The sequence below is a fragment of the Poromitra crassiceps genome (assembly GCF_964638095.1).
Source record: "Poromitra crassiceps genome assembly, chromosome: 6".
Taxonomy (NCBI): Eukaryota; Metazoa; Chordata; class Actinopteri; order Beryciformes; family Melamphaidae; genus Poromitra; species Poromitra crassiceps.
The window spans coordinates 29598840-29617483 of record NC_139627.1 but is presented as its reverse complement, the minus strand read 5'-3'; the positions used below and the strand labels follow the sequence as shown (position 1 = coordinate 29617483).

The 18644-nt window shown below is 42.7% G+C and overlaps 1 protein-coding gene across 1 annotated transcript in view; it reads left to right on the top strand.

Moving 5' to 3' along the window:
* ube2f (ubiquitin-conjugating enzyme E2F (putative)) overlaps window positions 1-18644 on the top strand; it is a 92601-nt gene that overhangs the window by 34894 nt on the left and 39063 nt on the right. Inside the window, exons 6-9 of the mRNA XM_083638370.1 lie at window positions 3250-3320; window positions 4880-4937; window positions 12299-12331; window positions 17173-17235. Of these exons, the coding sequence (XP_083494496.1) occupies window positions 3250-3320; window positions 4880-4937; window positions 12299-12331; window positions 17173-17235 (225 nt within the window). The remainder of the gene's footprint in view (window positions 1-3249; window positions 3321-4879; window positions 4938-12298; window positions 12332-17172; window positions 17236-18644) is intronic.

The following is an 18644-nucleotide window of genomic DNA, read 5'->3' as shown; positions in this document are numbered from 1 at the left end:
GCGACCTAGCACATGGCTATTGTTTTGTTTCTCACTGCCGTAGGGCCTTTGGGGATCCTACAATTAATAGGCGACTAAGAATGTGCCTGACGAAAAATGTAGCATAAAATACGTTCATAGACTAGAGAACGTAATTAATATTATTTTTCCTCAATAATGATACATGGTTTCAACCGCCCGCAACCCATCCGCTATTAATCAGAATGTTTATTTTTATGATCTGGCCCGCCCACGGGGCAGGATATCCGCGGTCAGCGCGGTTATAACTGCGGCCCGCGCATCACTAGTGTGCGTGCATAATATATCATACCTTATTACTTGTTGTAGGAGTTGCAGTTCCCTGCATTTATCCAATTAATTCAGGGAAAATGCATTTAAATTCAACACAGAACATATTTTAACGTATTAATTCCTGTGTGTGGAGCAGTCGCCAGATCAAAATATTGGTGCCACCAAAAAAGTTGATGGGGGGAGTCTGGGTAGTGTAGAGGTAAAAGCATTTGCGTACCACCGCAGAGACCGGGGCTCAATTCCCGGCAGTGGTGCGGTACTTCCGGCTTGGTCAGACGTTCCTACAAACACAATTGGCCGTGTCTGCGGTTGGGAACCCGGGGTGGTATGAGTCCTGGTCGCTGCACTAGTGACTCCTCTGGTCGGTTTCCTTGTTCGGGAGGGAGGGGAACTGGGGGGGGGGGGTGGTAGCATGTTCCTCCCACGTGCTACGTCCTCCTGCCGTTGAAATTCCTTGCTGCCAGGTGAAAAGAAGCAGCTGGCGACTGCACATGTACAGTATCAGAGGAGGCATGTGGTAGTCAGATCGCGGCAGAGGGGGTGGAGCACGGGGGACAGCAGGGGGAATTGGCAGTACAATTGGAAAGAAAATGGGAGAAAAAATATGAAAACATTTTGATTATTTAAAAAAAAGTTGATGGCACCAGAATTACATGGCGATTACATGGCCTTCCATGAATTCCATGGAAGGTGAATAAGAATATCATGTACTGGGGTGGAATCTGTCGGTAAATTTGTGCAATTGTGATATGTGCCTACTGTATTGATTTAACCTAACTCTTATCTTTGTGTCTTGTACCAGAGGAGTAGGCAGCAGCCTGTAGAGTTACAACTCATCTGCTCACCTCTTTCTTCTTCTGTCATCCATCCATCCATCCATTCATCCTTCACCGGCTTTATCTCACCCGGCCAACCTGTGAATGGGTGTCTTTTATGTGTTTGTCTGTGTCCACGCCTTTGTGTGTGTGTGTGTGTGTGTGCGCGCGTGCGTGCGTGTCCGCACTTGGATGTATGCTTTGTGCTCAATTCTGTGTCTTTTGTCTGTGTCTGCATCTGTTGGACATTTAAACATACGGACACAGTACATGGTGGCCTCTTATCTTAATGGGGGCCTAATGAGAGCAGTGAACGCTGTGTTTAGAGCTATGTATATACAGTAGCTGTAGCGCCTCATTTATGAGCGGTTGTTAACGGCCTTGAAAAGCTGGAGCTTAATGCACAACCATACATTTTCTGCAGTACTTTTCTCCTGGTGCTGAAATATAGTAACCTGACGCTGCCATATGCAAACAGATCCATCTGGAAGCGCATAAGCAAATCCTATGTCACATTCAAAAAGCCACTGTACTTGGCAGGTGATTGGATGAACCATCTCTCAATCATCTCTCTCACTACCTATTTTTGGCCCGTGTGTGGAGAACACACAGGGCCTTAGATTCCCGTTTGTCGGGAATGACTTTGCTCACCTCTTTGCACGCGGGTCCTGCACCTCTCTGCAGTCCGGTAGCTGGCGGTAATGCACCTCAAAGCTGGTCTTAGGAGGAATATTCTTAAAGTTTGAAATATCGAAATGCATGCTGAATGGTGTAGGCTATGTATTGTGCTAGCTAGCTATAACACAATGTTGATCAAAATAACGCCTGGGAAACATGGGAATAATTAGGAGGAACATTCTGAAAGTTTGAAATATCGAAATGCATGCTGAATGGTGTAGGCTATGTATTGTATGCCGAATTATTACAGACATCGCATTTTACATATAAGGACTCGAAGTCTGGAGATTTGAAGGCTGCTGGCAGGGACTTGAAGGTTGTTAATTCTTCTATTCTTCCTCTTCTCGTCTGTTCCAGGGTTGGTCTATTTGGCATTCACTCAACATCAACATTTATATTAATTTACAGACATCTATCATTTTTATCCAACTGTGCCCATCACCAGACAATGGATAATGAGCTTGTCTGCATGCGATAGCCTACATGATGTCACATGATTTAGCACATTATACACAACAACACAATCTTTGGAGGCAATCTGTTTATTAGGATGCAAGCAATAATGAAGCAATCAAATAATATTCTCCGGTCATGAAAATCTACCATTGCACTAACAGATAAATGTTCAAATTCCTCGGCATAGTAAATTCGGCACATAACGTTAATGGAATGGACCTGCAAGTATGCTAACGTTAGCTTAGCGCAAAGTACGTTATCTCGGTACATATCTCAACACAAAACACACAGTTTACAATTAAACACCTCATTAACAGTTTTGCTGGCTTATATACAGTGCTATTGTTGTATCAAGGTGCTTGGTGACGTTTTACTGACCTGAAAATAATAATATTAAAGTGTGATTCGGCCGGCCAGTTAACTGTAGCCACTACAGAGCTAAGCTAACCAAACAGTGCTCACCATGGTCCAACACGTTCAAATAAATAAAAATTGCGGATCAGAGACGACCACCGCTGACGTCACCTTCGACCACCGCCGCCACCAATGTAACCGAGCGTTTTGGGTTCTTTATATATTGTTCATGTGTTGAAATAAGGAGTCAGAGACCGCTTGTTGTTGGAAGCTGCTGCCACTTCTTCTTGGTCAGGGGCAAGAGAGCTAGAGAGAGTGAACCAACAGTCCACTTCCTCTTCCGGACTTCACAATAAGAGTAGACATTAACAGATACAGAACAGTCTGTTACACTAGCAAATCCTCTCCCTCTTCCCACTCAAACAGTACACGGGCCTATGCCAGGTTTCGACCTGGCCTTGTTTTTCCTCTGCCACACTTCAGATTTTTACTGCTATATTGTTTATTTCCCTTTTTCCTTGTCTCTCGCCTTCTCTCTCTGTCCTGCCATTATTGTCCAATTTCTTTTTTCTTTTCTTTTATGTTTTTCCTCTCTCAACCTCTCTCTCTGCTCCTCTCACTGAACACACTTTTACCTCTCTCTGTCACTCTCCAGCCTCCCAAAGTGAAATGCCTGACCAGAATATGGCACCCCAACATCGCTGAGACCGGAGAGATTTGTCTGAGGTAAAGCACCCTAGGGCTGCACAATTAATCCAATTGCAATCGCAATATGGCCAAGTGCAATATCCAAATCGCAGGAGCCTGCGAATATTTGATCAAGGTCAAATGTGTCACAAACATACCATTAAATCAAGAGATGCCCCGGCTTACTAATCATATTCTCCAGATGTAAGGGAACATGCTTGTTTGGTACACACCCCAGTAAAAGACACATCACTTTTTTTTCTGTCAAAACTAAAACCGCCTCCCCCCCCTACACACACACACACACACACACACACACACACACACACACACACACACCGTGCAGCAGAAATGCACCCTAAAGCTGCTCCATGACTTGCCAACACGGACAACTTTTTTTAATTTGAGTCAGTTGCCTTGTACTGACCTCCGCCATGGAGTTGGCTGAGCAGAGTGAGAAAATACTATAGAGATGTCAACAAAATTATTTTGTATCTTGCTTCTCTGATGGAAAAACTATATGAAACGTGTTGTTCCACTTATCCATTCTCAAAAATATATATCATCAGAATGTATGGCTTTGTACAATGTAGCCATTCCAACCTCAAAAGTCATAATTTTGTTTCAATTTTTATTAGGGATGTCAATCGATTAAAATATTTAATCTTTTAATCAATTTTTTATCTGTTCTAAATCTACCTTAAACCGATATTGTTCAAGTTTTTAATACTCTTATCAACATGGGAGTAGACGAATATGCTTGCTTTATGCGGATATGTTTATTATTATTGGAACAATGACAAATACTGCCCAGAATATTCTTCAGAATAACCTCAAGGGTGTGCATGCTGAACCATACTGTATAGTGAAGTAGAAGCATATAGGCTACTGTAGTAAGCTGCATAATCTGACTCTGGTCTGATCGCCCTCCCTGTCTGTCTGTGTCTCACTCGCTTTCTCTGCCTCTCTCCCCCCCCACGCTCCGTCTGTCTGTCTGTCTGTCTCTCTCTCTCTCTGCAACGGTTTGATCGTGCTGATGCGCCCTCTCTTTCTCTCTCTCACCCAAAATGTGGGACCTTTTCTCAATTTTAAGCTGAACTTGCCAACATTATACCCATTTTCTTCCTCTTTTTCTGCTCACGGGGGTTTCTTTCTGCTTGCTATCAACATTACTGCTCAGTGCTTCCTGCTTTCCCAAACTACGGGTCGGACCAAGGCTCAAACTTCAAAGAACGTGCATGCGTTAATCGGCCGTTAAAAAAATTTGTGGCGTTAATAGGATTTTGAGTTAACGCGCGATTAACGCGTTAACGCTGACAGCCCTAATTTTTATAAACAATGTTGCCAATAAAACTCCTCAGATAAAACTACTGCTATTTCTCCTGTATTTGTTATGCTTTTATTAAAGGTTATAACCCTGCATTCTTTGTCTAAGAAACCTTTCTCCACCAACAACAAGACATATGGGAATTTGTCTTGGTCCAGACATTATTAGACATAGTTTTGCAGTACAATACTCAGACAACACGGCACAGTGACAAGCTGCTCTCAAATATGTTCAAATGAAATGACTTGAGATTGTCTCTGTGTTTCTGCAGCTTGTTGCGGGAACACTCTATTGATGGAACAGGCTGGGCCCCCACCAGAACACTCAAGGTAAATATCATGTTCTTATTTACCGGTACTCTCCTTTACAAGTTGCAGTTTCTGGGATAGTTGACTGTCAGTGTCAGATTATAATGACTAATAGATAGATAGATAGATAGATAGATAGATAGATAGATAGATAGATAGATGTAGATAGATAGATGTAGATAGATAGATAGATAGATAGATAGATAGATAGATAGATAGATAGATAGATAGATAGATAGATACAGCATGTGTAATATATCTAATTTAGTAGATTTGTGTTCCTTTGATTTGTGTGATTTTTAACTGGATTTTTAACTCACCCTGATAAGTTTGGTTTGATATCCATGTACCGTACTAAAACGTTAATTATTATGCTTTGAGCTGCGACCTGGAAACGAGGAATACGGGTCATGTGTAATGCATGTATTTACGTCCTGTAAATAGCTTATTCTCTGACACCCAGCGGCTCATATCCTTATCATATGATACTGACATGAATGTGATGGCTGTATTTACCTCTGCCAGCCATCCATTGCTCTCTTTTCCAGACAGACTCAGTTGAGAGCTCAAAGCAATCGATCAATCCGCTATGACCGTCCATCGCAGGCTAAGGGCTAAACACGTGTAGGATGGCTGGATATTTAACTGATTTCGATAATAGAGACGATGCATTTGAATTTGATGGCCGCCCATATTTACTTGAGCTGGAATAACTTCATATGGATTACAAACCGAGGGGCGGGGAGAACGGGAGCTGCTATCTACCAATGTGACAGACAACAAACAGAGCAGGCTGCACCAAGGACGCACGGAAGACTTCATGTAAATAAGGACATAGTATAATATTTGCCTGGTTGGAGCATAAAAAGGAAATATTTTACCCCGTAACCCGTGCTTCATTCTTTAGGTAGGTACTACACTTGGATCCAAGCTAATCGAAGCGTTTATTTGTGCTTTGAAAGGTCAGCACCAAACTGGGTCAAAAGTAAGGAATTAAAGTAATTTGTTTAGATTACATTGACAAATCCTTGCAGCCCTATACCACAATGTGAATAACCGCCCCCATGCAGCCACAATCAATTGATTGTGGAAGCCAATATCGACATTGCGATTAATGGACGATTACTTGTGCAGCCGTAACTCGATTAGTTTGGTCTAACACAGTTTTTTAAAGGTGGGTTTTAAAAAGGTCACACACACACACACACACACACACACACACACACACACACACACACACACACACACCCACACACACACACACACACACACACACACACACACACACACACACACACACACGTCTTCTGTGATGAACTCTAATCTCAGAAATGTATTGTTTCTTGCTCCTGTTTCTTGCTCCTGTTTATGCCTCTTTTTCTAAGCAGCTTTGCATAAAGGTATGCACATTAGGGATGTAACGATAACCGGTTTTAATGAAAACCGTGATAAAACTCCTTACGATAACCGTACCATTTAAAATTTTCATTATCATTAAAACCGTGGTACCGTGATTACTGTGGTATCGTGATACAGTGCTTTGAAAAACATGGTAAATACTGTCCAACATCAACCAAAGTTGGCAACCATCTCCAAAATGCAAATGTATAGCCTTGGAGAAATTATTTCAGTGAGTGTATCAATCCTTTTTGGGTCTGAGCTTTCAATAGAAAACGTTGTAAAATGATTTCAGGGAGTCTCTCAGTACTTTTTGAACATTTTCAGCAATTTTTACGAATACCGTGATAATACGATAACCGTGATCATTTTGGTCACGATAATCGTGATGTGAAATTTTCATACCATTACATCTTTAATGCACATGCAAATACGTGTGTGCCAATCAGTGCCATTGCAGGTTTGAGGTGCTTGAGAGAGGGGTGTGTGCATGATTGGAGTGAGTGAAGCTGTAGGAAATGAATGCCTTGTTGATTGTGTTGCTCCTGCTGTTACTGCAGGCTGAGGCTATTTTAGGGTCTGGCTTTTCAATATGAATATGATGAGACGGTCCTCGTAAGTAAAGTAAAACAAACGTGCTTGTGTATGACCCATGTATTCTTATCCCTCTGTCTGCTGTGAGAGTGTTGGTGGGTGTTTGTTTGTGAGGTTAGTTTAACTCCAAATGCAATCTGCTGTTGTTTACTTAAACGAGCCAACTCTCAATGCACACGCACTCTCATACTGTATGTGTGAGAATGCTAGTGGGCGTTTGGGTGCCATCACTGCCGTGAATAACAGTGTGTGACGGTGTGAGCGCACAAGAATAGGTGAGAAAGAGTGCGCAAGTGCAAAGGTGGTGAGTCAGAAAGAGAGAGAAAGAGACAAATGTGTTTTGGAGAGGATGACACAGCCCCTCTGGTCACTCCACTCCACTACTGCAGCCCCCCCCCCCCCCCCACACACACACACACACACCTATGCTATAAGTATATACTAGCAATGTACCCGGCGTTGCCCGGGCTAAATAGGCACAAAGCAATCCGACTGCGCGTTTTGCTTGACCGGAAATTAGGGCATAGTTGCATAGTTGATTTCTCTGTTGACAGAATGGCTTTGGATGAAAGCGTGGACTATATGATTTAATGTATTGCAATGTGGCTCTAACTGTTTTTTCTTTAACGCGAGGCCACAATGTAATGTTTAGAAACTCACCAATACCATTGTGGTGTAATGAGATGTAATGAGATGTGTTGTGGTCCGGTCCGGTCGGGTGGAACACATATAACGTTAGCTGCCATGCACTGCAATGCATGGAGTTGGGAAAGCCGTAGAAGAAGAATGGAGCGATTCTCTTAAAGGGGCAGCGTCACGGCATAGTTTTGAAAGTTTTGGCATTGTAGTTCCCAGGACTTTCCAGGTGGTTCCCGAACTTTCCAACCTGCCCATGACCTTCCCTGGATGATAATCCACCTCCATGCAAATTTTCAGCCCAATCGGACCGGCGGTGTGGGCGTGCCGTGTATAGACGACTCGTTACCTCGACATCTCAGGAATGCCTTGAGGTAATTCCTCCAAATTTGGCACAAACGTCCACTTCAACTCAAGGATGAACTGATTAGATGTTGGTGGTCAAAGTTCAAGGTCACTGTAACCTCACGACCATCCATTCCATGCTCGTTAACGTGATATCTCAGGAACGCCTTGAGGGAATTTCTTCAAATTTGGTTCAAACATCCACTTGGGGTGGGGCTAGCAGAAAGGGGCCATAGTTAGTGATAGGAAGGTCATAGAGAGTCGGGGTTAGAGGGGTGGCTAGGGGAGTGGCTAGGGGTATGTGGGTGGTGGGAGGTTAGGGGTAGGACCATTTCCATGTTTAAAACGATTAGCCGTGTTGTTGAGGTACCCCCAAACATTGCCTAAATAAGGCTGAATGGCCCCACCACTGCGCCTTGGGCGTCAAGGTATTTGTGCATGTACTGTATTAGTCTGGATGTAGACTGCAAGTTGACTTGTTGGCGGAGGAGGAAGTTAAGGAATGACCTGCATGCATACAGTACAGTAGACTGGTGAACGCCACAATAATGGGGATGAAGAGAAAGACAGGGAATGATCAAGTATCAAACATATGAGCAAGTAGTTGGCACACCTCCACACCACTGAAAAAAGAAAAACAACACTATATATCATCTTTAAGATGGCTGTCATTGGTGAAGCAGTGTGATGTGATCCCCCCCCCCCCCCCCCATTACGTTGCACAACATACTGTAGCCCGTAGATCTCCGTGAAGTGACCAACAATCTCCCCCAGTTTGACTTCCGGTTTAGCGATTTTAACCCTAAACCCGCGTAGCGCGTCCAGCTTGGCAAAAATCTCGTCGATAAATATCCAGAGTTGTTCAGAGCAACAGAAATAGCAGATGTGAAAGATACAATTATTACATTCCCTCAAATAAGTCGTCAAATGAGTGTATTTATTGTGACAAGCAACTTTTTCCCCCCCAGCGTCAGAGTTTTAACGAGGAAATGCGCAAGCTGCAACAATCAGTCACGTTCTGAACCGGACCTTGCATCCATAATTATTTTACAGCGGGGCATTAAAAAATAAGGTAGATATAGCTTTATAATACATTAAACCATTGGTATGGGAGATTTAATCATTATGGGAGAAAAATAATTTCTTATTCTTTTATTTTTTCTCCTTTGACAATCATCCCGCGACGCCCCAAAATAATCTTGCGACCCCCAGGTTGAGAACCACTGGTCTAAACAAAACATTGATCATGTTTCTGCATTGTTAAAAAACATAAGCTGTTTCGGTACTACGTATGACTACGACTTTCTCTTTTGGATCATGGACAATATCACAACAGGCTAAAATAAATATGCAGCATATAAGTTTGACTTTAGTCTAAAGTCAAACTTACTAGTTGGCCAACAACCTAAAAATACATGGTTTGAATGTGAATCTGAGTGTGTACCCCACAAGCATGTTGTTTCCTGTTTTCAGATGTTGTACTCTGTGTGCATCTGCAGCAAATTAGCATAGATGAGGAAAGGCAATGAGTTGTCCTTTGGGGGGCTAGTTCTCTCAAGAATCTTTGTCAGTTTCCATTTGTTTTTAGCATGCCGTTGGCAGGAAACATCCTTTAGCTAGCCATTTATTAATCAGCATATGCTAGACTAAATCCTTCATCTCATTATGGAAACAAAGTAAACGTGTGTGTGTGTGTGTGTGCGTGTGCGTGTGCGCACGCGATGAGAGAAAGGTAGAAGGCTTAAAAGCAAATTGTCAATCAGTGAGCCAACTGACAGCGGTTTCTGCCAGGAGCTTCTCTTTTTGTTTGTAGTTATTTTGTGATCTCTTCTAATCCTGTTATATTGTCTCACCGTGCCACTGCTGTTTTTTTAATTGGATTTCATTGGGTTGTTCCTGTGACAGTGAGTAGGCGCTGGAGATGATGAAACACATAAGCTGCAGTGATAAAAGGTCATTAGTCTGCCGCCTTCCACACACACACTGTATGTAGCCTCGGCCATGCCTACTATGCTTATACACTGGATGACATAGTGACTCGTTATAGTCCCATGGCTAATGAGAGATTCAGGGATGTGATGTGCAGATGGAGCTGATAAAATTCCCACATTTTCAGTCTTTGTTGTGCTGCTGCTGCACTGCGGCTTCACCTCAAGGGGAATGGCTGGGGATTATCCATCAGTCCTTGAAGCTTAATGGAAAGAGAGGGACTCTGTCTTGTGAGTGAGGACCGTCCTTCGGATGAGACGATAACCGAGATAACGGCCTGACTCTGTGGTCAATAAAGATCCAATCAGCTATAAGCTATAAGTAGCTGTGTGCCATAGGGCGAACAGGTTCTCCTAACCTCCTAGTCATGCCACGATCACAGAGTCCCACGCAAGATAGTGATTCTGGAGATGAGATGATCTGGTTCAGGGTTCATCAGGTATAAACCTGGCTCAGTGCAGCTCGCAATGTCGCAGGTGTGTCTGCCAAGACACTGTCTAATCTCTGAGTAAAGCTGTGTTCACACCGAGATATTTATTTTTCGCTCTGTCGCTTGATTCAACCCTTTGGAATCGCTCTGTCGCTCTGTTTAAATCGCTCATCAACAGGCACACGAATTGACGGACATGTGGGGGATATAACGTTACACAATGTCATGCTGTTTGTCCACTACGAGCCCCCGTCGTTGTTTACAAGCTAAGCCTATCAGCGTGCTCCCCTTGCGAGCTCCATACCGGTAGTACAGACATGTCAGCTGTCAGCCTGTCAATGCAGTTTGTTGCCACACAATAAACCAGCGGTTTGTTCCAAGCCATTGTGATCCTTGACTCGCTCACACACGGCAGCCAATCAGCGTTGAACAGTGAGCGACTGATGCCAGCGTATTTTCGCTCGAGTTGGGATATTTCATCTCGGGCGACGAGCGTATTTTCTCCCTATCGCTCTGTCTCTGCCGCTCGGACGCCCAGCGATTTTTCTCCCGGGCGAATATACGCTCAATCGCTCGTTTGCATTGACTTTGTATGTAAACTCGATGCCGGCGAAAAACTTTAATAGGTCGGTGTGAACGCAGCTTAACTCCAAGTGTCCCGTCCAGGCTCGGACCTGGGATACTTGGGGTGCTGTAGGCTTCATCTCCAGAATCACTATCTTGCGTGGGACTCTGTGATCGTCGCATGACTAGGAGAAGGTTAGGAGATCCATATGGCGCACCGCTACTTATAGCTTCCACTCGCTAGTCATGAAGTTATGACATCATCAGTGGCCTGTCATGGAGTTATGACATCATCAGTGGCCCGTCATAGAGTTATGACATCATCAGTGGCTAGTCACATCTCACATGATGTCACAGGCACCATTGGGATGTCATCAGTGATGATGTCACAGCCACCCGGCAGGCAGCATTGTGATGTCATCGGTGACGGTGATGATGTCATACTCGTGGCCCAAGTTTTTAACAATTATTGTGAAAGCGATATCTCAGGAACACCTTGAGGAAATTTCGTCAAATTAGGCACCAACGTCCACTTCAACTCAAGGATGAATTTATTCCATTTTGGTGGCCATGAAAGGTGTTGTTTGTGTAATGCATCTCTGTCTTGCAAATGAGAGCTTGGTCTCAATGGGATTTTACCTGAATAGATAAAGGTTGTATAATTTGCTAGCCATGTTGAAAGAAGATAATAGGAGCCCCTAATCCATTCAGACAGGTGTGTCTGCACAGGCTTCAAAAAATATCAAACAAATCTAAGGATTAACATGTTTTTGGCATGTCAGATGTCTTCATTAATATTTACAGTTTACAATTATCGGATTCATTAATTCTGTTTGTGCTTTCTCTCTCTTCCTTGAACACATTCTCACTCTTTCTCTGCCCTCCTCTGTCTCTTTCTCTCCTCCCTCTTCTTTCTCTGCCGTGTCTCAAATTAGAGCTCGTCTCCTCCTTCAATGCACTCTAAATAGCTGTGGTAATGAAGCATCCTCGTTATTATTTAAATAGCTGTGGTAATGAAGTATCCTCGTTATTATTTAAATAGCTGTGGTAATGAAGTATCCTCGTTATTATTTCGCTGTGCTTTTGATCATGGAAGAAATTCTAAGAGGCAATCTGCTCATATTCATAGTGTCTTCTTTTTGTTGCATATTATAATGACAACCAGTGCAATCAGAGCTCTTTATTTATGATTTATCCAGTCACTTAGCTGATTGTGCTTGTTCATTGAGGAACTGTTTTCTGCCACTTTTACTTCATCCATTCACTTGTAGTGCTGCATATATAGTGCAGCAGAAGAGGATGTATCATTATATATATATATATATATATATATATATATATATATATATATATATATATATATATATATATAAAACTGTTGTATTCATGAACATTCATGAAATCATCTTTGTTCTTTGTTTTCTAGGACGTGGTCTGGGGATTAAACTCCTTGTTTACCGTGAGTATAACTTAAAGTGTAACTTACCCCCAAAACACTTTTTTTCAGCTTTTAACCAATATGACTTTGTGGGTGGTGCGTGAAGAATTCTGGTTAAAATTTCCACATTTGAGACCAAACTGTTACCATTGTACCATTTGTATCATTTTCAGCAGCATAAGTTCCCTCTATGGGTTCAAACCTGCTTTTTTTTGTGCCCTCAAATGAATGGGAGATTTGGTACATTGTGACGTCACCGTGGTATTTGCGGGTGCCCCACTGATTTCTGTAGTTCACGCGGCGCAAGCCCTTTAAGAGCAATGCATCCATGGGAAATCGCCTACTGTGGCTAATATTAGCCGCTAGTTACTTATGTTACATGGCAGTAAAACGCCACTGAATCACCAAATTGATAGAACTTTTAACCATTTCGAGTAACACTGTTTCCATACGGATCACCAGCGTTAGTTTGTTGTTTATAACATGGCTATATTCATAAGGTTTTCTATGATATCAATCTCAGATACACTGAGAATACTGGGAGGCGGGCCATTGCGTCTCTGTCGATGATTTGATTTGACAGCTGGCATTGGCGTTGGCCAATCCTGGCGTGTTCCACCCCCAAATCGATTGCATTCTGGCGCAAAGCGAGTGGGTTTCTGAACGAAACAGTCTCGAGCCATTTACGTTATCTTTAGAGCAATATTCCTGCAATGCAAGTTTAACTAAACAGTTACATGTCCTCTGCATTCTACATCAAATGAAGACATTACGGGTTGTTTTATTTTGTATGTTACATACTTATTGGCCAAGATATGGGGGAGGAATTCTGGAGTATAGGCGTATAGGCGGCCATCTTGCCTGCAGAGTTTTCAAATCAAGTAGCCGTTTTGCAAGAAATCTGGGGGGGGTCAGTCCCCCTTTAACTTTAACTCTCTTAACACGTTCACTGCCATTGACGAGTTGATACGTCAAAAAAAATCCAACGGTTGACTGCCAATGACGAGTTGATACGTCAAAAAAAAAAAAAAAAAAAATTTGACGGTGGGACGTTGATCTAACCCTTTTACATCTCTTATATAAATATTGGAGCCGCCGAACGTGTACAACCCATTCCACCGACCCACTAAGTGGCGACAGTGCTGAGCACTAGAGACTCCAGACTAGAAAAAGTCGAGCCAAAACTGCAGGGGAACGCGCGATGAAACCATTTTCATACTGTAAAATGGATTGGCGAAAACGCTTTCGCTTTCGCGCTGATTGCTGGCGGTGGGGGATTGCAAATTTGCATAATAGATTATGGGTGCAACACACTTTGAAACACGCAGCATAAATAAGACCAGAATCGCAAAAGAAACCCCGTTTCTTGGGGTTTCTCAACCGAAACCCCAAGAAACGAGCGAGCCCATCCTCGCCCAGCGGCCGCCAGCAGACAGGAGCAGCAGCAGGAGCAGCAGCAGAAACGAGCTTGTGACACGCCCGCTGCAGCCAAGAAGAACACACACGGAGGGAGGAGTTTGAAGTAGAGGGGGGTTTCCTGCTGTTATGGAGGAAATTACTGTTCAAAACTATTGTTTAGATGTCTGACGTCTTACTGATGCCAAAAATGAATGGTTAAAGTGACTGTTCTATCGAATTTCACAAAAAGCTATTTATCTCAGCTTAAATTTTCAGACGCTGAAACCATGCTGTATTCAAGTGCTAATGCCTACATAACTACTAACTCTACAAACTAACTCTTTTAGACAGAGAAAGCACACATTCTATTAGTTCTTTTGAGATATTTTGTGTTCACAAAATCTTAGCAGAAAAGAATCCTCGGGTCTTGAAAGATGAGCCAGAATCCTCAAAAAAACCCTCTGGCAGAAGCTACCTACAGTAAAAAAAAAACGGCTGGCAGTGAATGTGTTAACTTGGATGTCTTGTCAAAAACAGATTTCCCTGAAAATACATTTTGACTTGACATTAAATAGGCCCAGTAAATGACCCACACACAGTCAACAGTGATGAATGGTGTTGTGGTCAACCTGTATCTAAAATCTGTTGATAACACGAGGGAAGCCGGAAATTGCCCTCATTAGCAGAAACTAAGCTGCATTACAGTTGTTAACTGTAGAATTAAGGGACATTGTGACTGTGAGAGAAAAACAATGGTTTACCTGGCGATCAATTCAACCCATGCTGTTAAAAATTAACCAATTGTTTGCTATATATTACTTGCTTGCTGTATATAATTAACCCAACGATATTAATCCAAACTCAGATCAGATCAAACAAGGCCATTGTTTATCTCTCGTTTACAGCTGTAATAACTAACACCATAATTCTTGCCTGAGGGGAAATGATCTTGTGTCTCATTATGAAGAACACTTACAGATACTGTAATAGGGGGAAATGAGAAAATGAATTTAATTTACACATAATGCTTGCGGAAATTCTTGGCCAGGTGGCTCTGGATGTACGCTAGTGCCAGGCCTTGTGAGGACAGCCAGGGTTGGAAAATAATCGATTACAAAAAAAGAGGTCGTAGTCAAACTTGGGCTGGTGTTGGAGAAAAAAAAAACTTTAATGTTCAGAAATGTGTTGAAGGGAAGAGAGGGTTTGATTTGTATATAAACAAAACAATGGTTTTTGAAATTAATGAGATCACTTATTTCTGCTAAAATATGAGCACAAGCTTTAATGGATGACATTTTGCGTAAGTAATTTCCCCACCCTGAGGACAAAACTGTGATGATAGTGATGATGATCATAATTGGCCTTGATGCTTGCTCATGGCCTCAAGCTTAACTCGTAATCAGGAAACAAGCTCTCAGATCATCCACCATTTCATCTCCCTAATAATAACACTCCACGTCATGCCTCGCTTGCTGTGTGTGGCATCTCTAAGGCAACAGGGTCATTTTAGTTATTTATTTATTTAACACATTGACTGCCAGCCCTTTTTTCAATGGTGTAGGTAGGTTCTGCCAGGTTTTTTTTTTGAGGATTCTGGCTCATTTTACAAGAGCCGAGGATTCTTTTCTGTTAAGACTTCGTGAACACCAATCATCTAAAAAGAACTAATAGAATGTGTGCTTTCTCTGTCTAAAAGAGTTAGTTTGTAGAGTTAGTAGTTATGTAAGCATTAGCAGTTGAATACAGCATGGTTTCAGCATCAGAAAAATTATTCAGAGATAAACGGCTTTTTGTGAAATTCGATAGAACAGTCACTTTAACCATTCATTTTTGGCATCAGTAAGAGTCAGACATCTAAACAATAGTTTTGAACAGTAATTTCCTCCATAACAGCAGGAAACCCCCCTCTGCTTCCAACTCCTCCCTCCGTGTGTGTTCTCCTCCTGCCTCCCTGGCTCTCCAGCGGGCGTGTCACAACGAAGTTGCTGCTGCCTGGCTGCTGCCTGTTTGAGCGGCCGCTGTTTGAGGAAGTCTGGGTGGACTCGCTCGTTTCGTGGAGTTTTGGTTGAGAGCTTTGATGCGATTCTGGTCATATTTATGCTGCGTGTTTCAAAGTGTGCATCCAATCTATTCTTGGAACCCCCCACCGTTGCCACCGCTGTGCATCAGCGCGAAAGTGAAAGCGTTTTCACCATCAATTTTACAGTATGAGAACGGCTTCGTCGCGCTTTTCCGTCCAGTTTTGGGTCGCCTCTTTCTACTGTGGAGAGACATGTCGACACTCAGTGGGTCGGTAAAATAGATTATACACATTCAATACCTCCAATTCTGGTGTAGGAGACGTAAAAGGGGTTGATCGATGTCCCACCGTCAAAAAAAAAAAATGTTTATGTAAGCCGAGATATCTCGTCCTTGGCACTCAACGGTTGGATTATGTAAGCCGAGATATCTCGTCCTTGGCACTCAACGTGTTAACCTTTATTTATACAGGGAGGCCCTTGAGAGCAAGCTCTCAGTTGCAAGGACACCCTGTTACAATGCATAGACATTTACAAAAATAAATAAAAATAAAATACAAAATTACAGTACAAATAAATAACAAGATAAGATGATGAAAAGCACATTAACAAAAACAAGAGCAATCCCTATGTAATGTATCTTCAAGGAGTAAGGACTATAGAGACCAATCGCTCCGGTTTGAGTGAGTCCTGGAGCCTGTTCCATTTGTCCGGGGCGTAAAAGGAAAAAGTATTCTTTCCCGATTTGCTATTCACACGTGGAATAAACAGTAATAATAATGATGCTGTTTTGTTTATTGCGGGAGCAAAATCCAGGGTGACATTACTGACAGCAAGTGGCTACAGTGTCTTTCCAGGGCAGGAAAATGAAACAGCAAATAGCGCTGCAGTGGGTATCTATCTACCTGAGAGGTTTTTCTTGGTGGGAAACAACAGGAAAGCAGTATAAATGAAATTCTCTTCAAGAACAACTAAGGATTGGCGAACCGCCCTTGATCAAGTTTTGTGACTTTCTTTGACTTGACTATTTTTTGTTTCTTTTTCGCTCTGTCGCTCTTCCCTCTCTTCCTCCCTCTGTCTCCACCTCTGCTGCTCTTCCCTCTCTTCCTCCCTCTGTCTCCACCTCTGCTGCTCTTCCCTCTCTTCCTCCCTCTGTCTCCACCTCTGCTGCTCTTCCCTCTCTTCCTCCCTCTGTCTCCACCTCTGCTGCTCTTCCCTCTCTTCCTCCCTCTGTCTCCACCTCTGCTGCTCTTCCCTCTCTTCCTCCCTCTGTCTCCACCTCTGCTGCTCTTCCCTCTCTTCCTCCCTCTGTCTCCACCTCTGCTGCTCTTCCCTCTCTTCCTCCCTCTGTCTCCACCTCTGCTGCTCTTCCCTCTCTTCCTCCCTCTGTCTCCACCTCTGCTGCTCTTCCCTCTCTTCCTCCCTCTGTCTCCACCTCTGCTGCAGGACCTGCTGAACTTTGATGACCCATTGAACATCGACGCAGCAGAACATCATCTAAGAGACAAGGTCAGAGAATACTAGGGATGACACAAGCTTCATGCTTTTTTTTGTGCAGTTTTTGAACAGCTTAGAGACTTTGTCACTACCTGCTTGCTAGGGGGTGGGAATCACAAATTTGTTCACGATACAGTACAATATTGTATCTATTCATTGGACAATGATGCGATATTTGCCAATATCACAAAATCTACGATTTCATTACGATTCGATTCAGGGATGTTGTGACTCGGGTACTCACCACGAGATGAAATATTAATCCAAAATGCAGAGAAATTATCTTTTTTTTTAAGGAAAATAGGTAGCCGGAACTACTTTCTAAACATGGCCGCCAGCATGCGCTGTGTACGCTGTGTACAGGCAAACAAGGAAACTGCTGTCAGCAGCTCATCAGCCATCCGTTCACTGCTCTTTTAGAACGGTTGGCAGTGACCATTTCTTTAAAACGGGGTGACAACAAATTCCATTCTGTAGCTGCTGAGGACAGAAAGGTGTTTTTCCCTGAAGCAGTCCTGAACCTACCCGGGGGCAAAATTTGTCTCACTAGCTCTAGTCGAGTACCCATGAGTATCACTGTCTAGTTTAAAATCATTTTTTAAGTAGTTGGGGACGGAGCCAAACACTATTCTGTGGTTAAGACCCACCTTCAAATGCCTGACCCTGCTCTCAATTGACAACCATTTTAGTTCTGTGACTTGGGAGCGGCCAACATGGGTACGAGAGGATAAATTCAACACAACTTTATCCATACGCTACTGTTCACAGCACACATAGAAAGCATATTCGGACAATACATACTATAACTTCATAACTACATTTTCTGCAGCATGTGTTGGGTAACATTACCAGTGGTGTGGTGGGTTGAAGAATAAGAGCACACAACAGGTTCGGTTAGCAAAGAAAGGCTATCAGAATGACTTTTATTGACACAGTAGATAATCAGATTACATAGGAGGAATTTGACAGTGTAGTTGTGTAAGTAATTATGCAGCGTAGCGGCCGGTCACATCAATAGTCAGAAGACAAAAAAATACAGAAAGACAAAATCACAAAAAACGGCTTCCTCAACGACCAACTTTTTCAGTTGGTCGCACAGCACATGACTTGGTCGCACCGTTTTGTGTGTGTGTGTGTGTGTGTGTGTGTGTGTGTGGGGGGGGGGGGGTATTCTTGTATTGTCTTATATTGTCAATAGGCTAATAAAGGATCCCATTACCTAGATGGCTGGAGAATTTAATATCTAATGCACTCTATTTTAAATGCCGCATTTGTCAAATGACTAGCCTGTGTCATAGTACCGTACTAAATCAAGTACTTTGTGTCAAAGATAACAGCACTTGATTAAAAATAAATAAACGTAACAAACTCCCAACCGAAATTACTTTATTTAAATAGATAGTACAGCATCATAGTGGCGT